Below are 5,986 nucleotides of genomic sequence, written 5' to 3'. Positions count from 1 at the left end.
CCCCAGGTGGTGGATGCTTGTGGCCTTACCACATAGGGACCCCCCGCCAAGAGGCTCCCCCAAATCCTGTCCCACAAGGCAGCAGAGAGACACAGGGGCTTTAGAAACCAGGCAAGTTTTAAATATATGTTGGCACAATATTAACATTAAATACACATTATAAATAAGCCTTATAAATAGGAAACAGATAAAAACTGATTTAAAAAATCTATAAATTAGTCATGTCCCTCCAAGGAATTGGCCCAGCAGCTTCTGGGACCCACTCCAGGAGGGCAATGGTTTCAGCATAAGAAAATACCGTGATGTACCACCAGGGGGAGCAGCCAGCACCCAAGACCCAAGACCAGGCGCTTCCAGGTGCTAGCTAGGAGGTCTCTTCCAGAGAACTCAGTCTGTGCCCAGTGGCCATCAGTACTGCGTATCCCCATGTATGGAGAGAATTTGATATCCACCCTATGTCACAGAGTCCCAGCAACTGACAGGCAGAGAGGGCTTTACATGGCCCCCAAGCCCTTCGAATCACAAAGAGAAAACTGAGGTACAGAGAGGTAAAGTGGCCTTGCTGAGGCCACACAGCAAGTTAGGGACCAACCTTGGACCCCCCAAATCAGTGCTCTTTCTAGTACACTCTGCCCCATCACAGCTGCCTAAAGTGAGGTCATCCAGACATCCAGAGGTCTGGCCCGAGACGTGATGAGGCATAGGAGGCCAGCTCAGGCCCTGACCTCCCCGCCTTGGAACCAGGCCACTAGGGAAAGGAGGAAGTATGGGGGCAACGGCCCTGCAAGTCATGAGAGGGACAGTCCGGCAGGCCTCCGGGCAGCAGAGCAGGGGGTGGCAGCCAGTCTGGCCATGAGTCACCCTGTGTCATCAGACCCCTGAATCAATGGAAAGTTGGCCCCGTGTGGACCTGACCTGGCCACCCCACCAGACTGAGGAACTCAGGGCTGGGGGGCTCAACAGCCTGACCCTATGTCCCTAGCCCAGCCCAGAGGAGGTAGAGGAGCTGCACGGCTCCCACCCCTTAAAGTGCACTTCTGAGAGGCGGGGAACAGAGGGGAGCAGGATGGCAGGCCCTGGGGCTGCGCCATCCTGCAGAGTACCTGCTGACCTTTCACCCTAAGGCTACCGGGGAAGCTGTCCCCTCGGCATGAGTCTCCTGTCCCTTCGGAAGGGCCACATCTTGCGGGCCCCCCCTCTGCAGGGCCTGGCGAGGGCTGTGTCTCCAGGGGCCCGGCAGGGGCTGTGTCTCCGGCTCCGGCTCCGGCTCCGGCTCCGGCTCTCCCCCCACTCCTGGAGGACCTGTCCCACAGAGTGCATGAAGCGGTGGTAGCCGTGCAGGAACCTGCAGCTCTTCAACTTGTGCTGGAAGGCGTCTGAGGGCGGTGTGGGCGGCGGCGTGGGCCCGGGGCCTGGCTGAGTGGGCTCAGGTGTCTCTGCCTCTGAGGAGCTGCGCAGCAGCTGGGACATGCAATGGATGTTACTCCTGAACCCGCGGATGTTCAGTCCCACCAACTGCTGGGCTTCAGGGAGGTCCTGATACAAAGCAGTCAGTCTGTGCAGGACGAGGCCCAGCGTGGCATTGAGGGTCTGCAGGAAGCCCTGTCTGCTGAGCCCCCGCAGGGCGTCCTCGCTGGGGAAAGCCCCAGAGCACTCCCTGCAGTGCTCCTTCAGTCCTGGCGTGTCCAGGCCTTGGATGTGGATCTGTGGGGAAAGGACAATGCAGGGGTGAGAGCTGGAGCCCCCACCACACACACACACACACACACACACACACACACACACACACGAATCTGCTCTGCTCAGCCTTGAACCACTGGACCTCATGTACCCCCCCCCCATCCAATCCTCCCATTGTACAGATCCAGAAACTGAGGCTGAAGAGGGGCGAGGACTCCTGGATCACTGCAGGTGAGGTTAGAGGTATGCCAGGGAGCTGGAGGGGTAACCACACAGGTGGTGATTGTGGCATGAGGTGTGTCATTGGGGAGGTGACGGGAGGTGACATGAGCTCAGGAGGGTGGGACTGTTCACTGCTACATCCCGGTGCCTAGAGCAAGGCCCGTGGTAGGTGTGCAATGAGCACATGGGGCAAATGGACGAATGAGGCAATGGAGTTGGGGTTCACACTCCAGGCCCACTAAGCTGGGGGAGCTGCACTGCCTACTTGGCATCTCAGGGTTAGGCCTGGGATGTTCGCCGTGGCCCAGGAATAACACGGAGACTCGTTTTCCCCCCAGCCTCAGATTGAGTAGGGTTTGGGCCTGTCTTCTCTGGGACTCACTGCTGCCCTAACCCCACAGTTCTCTGAGACTCAGATGCCCCCAGGGGCTGGTCACTCACATAGGGGTCCAGGAGCGTGCTGGTGTCCTGCATAAGGTCCGCCTGACGCCGGAGCTGCAGGAGGAGTTCATGGTACTTGCCCAAGCACTTGCTTGTGGCCGTCATGCTCAGGAACAGGAGTCCGAGGATCACACCTGGGGCAGAGAGGGGACATGTCACCTGCCTTAGTGAGGAAGCCACAGGTGGGTGCCTTTCAGAGAGGAGGTCACTCAAGCGGGCCTCAGAGGGCACAGCCCATCATCCTCAGCTTTTTGCCATTGGGGGCGGGGCTGGGCACGGTGCATGCACGGGGCTACCTGCTGGGGCCTCCACCACCTTCCCAGCGAGTCACTGCCCAACACCCAAAACAGTGGTTGCAATTCACCAAGTAAGACTTTGAGAAGAGCTGGTGGGGCCTGGCTAGAGTCAAGCCTGCCAAACTCAGGAGCTGACCTGGGGTGGCCCAGGCGGGGCTGCTCCCCGCAAGTCCTCTGGGCTAAGGGGTGACCATTGCTGCAGGCCCTGAACCTGCTGTAACAGACCCCACCCCCCCACGCAGGTGTGCTCTGGAGGGTTTTGCAGCCCAGGAGCAGCCAGACACCTTGATCTATGTCTGCAGAACCAGGAGAGGCTGCCTTTCCACCCAAAGTTTCCATCTGGAAAGGATACGTGAGACCATCTCGTCCATGCCCCCATTTGACTGACAGGAAAACCAAGGCCCCAAAGGAGAAGGGCTTGCTCAGGTCACCCAAGGCCAGCCCATGACCCCATCTCTCAGGCCTCCCTCCTCTCTCCGTAAGTGGCCACTTTTGTCAGGCCCACCAGAGATGCTGTGAGCCAGAACATTCTGGGGGGCGGGTATAATTACCACTCCCCTGCCTCCCCCCACCCACCCACAAGGCCCTGGCAGCCACGTGGTCGGAAGGGCCTGTGGCGCAATGGCCCGGAAGGCAGTGACACCACCTTCCCTTCCTAAGAACTGTGGCCCCTTGGGGAAGATGCTGCTGGGGAGGTCAAGGGGCCAGGCGCCTAGGCACAATGACTACCAGGCACCCCTCGCCGCCCCCCAGGTACCTGCTGCTGGGCTCGGGCAGGGGGGCTGGTGTGGGCACAGCGCACGTGGGACTAGGGTGCCTGCATGGGTGTGCGTCTAGATCTGCGCGAGGCTCGAGGAAACAGCTGGTCACACAAAACCGTTGTGTCCCATCCAGGGCAGGGGCCCCGGGATGCACGTGGGGGTTCCCAGATTGGTGAGATTGAGGGTTCCAGATGACGTCACGTGACTCTGTGTGCATGTCATCCTGTGGGTGTGGCTATGTGCGCTGTGTGATTGTGTGGGCTCCAGGGCCCCCAGGCCCGGCTGACAGTGTCCATTCATCCCAGAGCCTCCAAATCGGGGCAAGAAGGAGGCTCCACAGCCCTTCCAGACATCACATCATGATGCTGCTCAGCTTCTGCGTCTTCCTCCTCTGCCCCAGCACATCTCCCACCTCCCACCTGCTTCCCTGGCTTCTCCCGCAGCGATCCCCTTCCTTCACTCTCTTGCTCCCAGAGTTGACTCTACATCACCCTCCCCCTGGAAGCCCTCTGGTAATATCCTTCTCTACCCTGTGAAGATGCTCTGTTCTCAGTGGATCCCTCTCTTTGCCTGACCCCCTGGCTCTCTCCCCTTCTCAGCATCCTCTGCCCGGCGCCTGGCCTCCCCTATTCCTTGAGGACAGAGGGTGCCCCTGCTCCCTGCTGGCACCCATGAGCACAGCAAGCAGGTGCTGGTGGGGAGGAAGGAAGTACTTACTGAGCGGTGTCCTCCGCATACACTGTGCCCGCATGCTGGGTGACCGAGCTCTGGCCTGCGCCTGCCGGGGGTGACACCTCCAGGCTTGGAGCCCTGCGGGCTGGCAGCCACTTTATGCCCGCCGGGAGGATTGGCCAACACCTCGTGAGGTGGGTGGGGAGGGGGAGGGGGGAGGGCAGGCCTTCTGGGAACATGACCCCAAAAACCAAAGTTTCCACAGGCGGCCAATGGGCGCTGGGTGCGGTGGCATGCCTGCGCCTCCTCCTGTTTTCTTCGAATTCGTTCTTCGAGGTCAGCCCCACGCCCAAGGATGATGCAAACCGCAGCCTCAGCCTTCCTGGGGCAAGCAGGGAGCAAGGGGGTCCATGTTCGCTGCAGGTGCCTGTGCCCGGGGTGGAGGGGAGAGTCCACCAGCTGGGCTCCTGGAGGGCACACAGCCCAGTCCCAGCCCAGGAGCCATCAGCCTCACAGGCCTCTGTGGTTTGGGGCTGAAGGGAGCGAGACATCTTCCTTCTTGAGTGCCCTTCCCGCCCTCCTGCCAGGGCTGTTGGGACATCTGTGAGCGGAAACCACCGGGCTCTGGGCACAGAGCCAGACCCAGGCTGGCAGCCCCGAGATTGTGGTTCTGGCCCCAGGACCTGCATCCTCCAGTGGGGCTGTCAGCCATCTCCTTTCCCCTACCAGGCACCCCTCACATAACCAGCCTTCCTCATCCCAGGCCCATTGCCCACAGCCAGGCTCTTTTTCTATAGACAGGGCCCTCTAGGGAGAACCAGGCACTTGAGGCAAGAGAAACAGGAGATTAGGGTTCAAGCCCACTGACATGCTGTGTGATCCAAGGCAAGTCGCTTAACCTCTCTGGGCCTCAGAGCCCCACCCACCCACCGTAAAATGAGGATTCGAAAAGTATTTCCCAGCCATCTCACAGGGCTGCTGCAGTCATGGACATACAAGGCAAAAGCCCTTTGAAGGCAAAAGGGAAGATGAAAGTCTGATTCTAAGTACTAGCTGTCGGGAGGTGGGGTGGGGGGCCGGAGGAGATGGGGAGTTGCTGCGGCGACCGTTGGGGACCAGGTTTCACTTTCTCTGAAAGATAGTGATCTTGAGTCAGTCCTCTGCTTCTCACAGATGAATGAAGGGGCCAGAGGCAGCGCCTCCCGAGCCAACCTGCTGCTTCAGGGCAGGATAAACTGAGGCCTAGGAGAGGGCAGATGAGGGGGTGGAGGGGCTGGCCCTGGCCTGCATGCCATGCCTGGCAGCCCCAGCACATCCAGCAGACCTGGACGAGGGTCCTTGGCCTGCACCCTGAGGAGCTCGGTGGGGTGGAGGATGTCAAAGGCTGAGGAGCCAGGGTGGGGCCCCTGGGGGCTGCCAGGGAGGCCTGAGCTGCGCAGGCCCTGTGGAGCCTGGACTAGGAAAGCCAAGGTGGCCAGAAGGAGGAGGGCCAGGCACGCTCCCACCCATCACCACCCCGGCACCCATCATCACCACCAAGGCCGTTCCCACCAGCCCTCCCCTCTGCAGACACACCCACATCGCTCATTTATGCAGTCAACAAACTTTCACTTGGCCGCCCGCTTTGCCAGGTGTTGAGGATCTAGCAGTGGGCAAAACCAGAGGCACCCCACCGCCAGGAGGCTTCTCCTCACCCCCACCCACTCCCTGGTGCCCAGCATGGTCCTCATCACACCGTTGCCACCCCTGAGGGCGGATTCTGCCACCCCTGAGAGTGGAATCCGCCACCCCAGTTCCGGATTCTCCTCCCAAGAACGTCACTTCCGCTCGATTTCTCATCTCGGTGCCCACCTCCAAGAGGCGGCTTCCTGGGACCCCGGCCAGTCCGGGATCCTGCTTCATTTCACATCCCTG

At 60.3% G+C, this 5,986-nt stretch overlaps 1 protein-coding gene across 1 annotated transcript; it reads right to left on the bottom strand.

Moving 5' to 3' along the window:
* Positions 1-136: 136 nt before the first annotated feature.
* Positions 137-4,253, bottom strand: OSM (oncostatin M). The gene is made up of 3 exons (XM_032603157.1): positions 4,118-4,253; positions 2,344-2,477; positions 137-1,704 (listed from the first exon to the last, which is right to left on the bottom strand). Exons 1-3 carry the CDS (start codon positions 4,149-4,151, stop codon positions 1,126-1,128), a joined length of 747 nt encoding a protein of 248 aa, XP_032459048.1. The 5' UTR covers positions 4,152-4,253; the 3' UTR covers positions 137-1,125.
* Positions 4,254-5,986: the final 1,733 nt, after the last annotated feature.

The sequence above is a fragment of the Phocoena sinus genome, chromosome 14 (assembly GCF_008692025.1).
Source record: "Phocoena sinus isolate mPhoSin1 chromosome 14, mPhoSin1.pri, whole genome shotgun sequence".
Classification (NCBI taxonomy): domain Eukaryota; kingdom Metazoa; phylum Chordata; class Mammalia; order Artiodactyla; family Phocoenidae; genus Phocoena; species Phocoena sinus.
The sequence above is the reverse complement of the archived record's forward strand: the minus strand, read 5'-3'. Positions and strand labels throughout refer to the sequence as shown.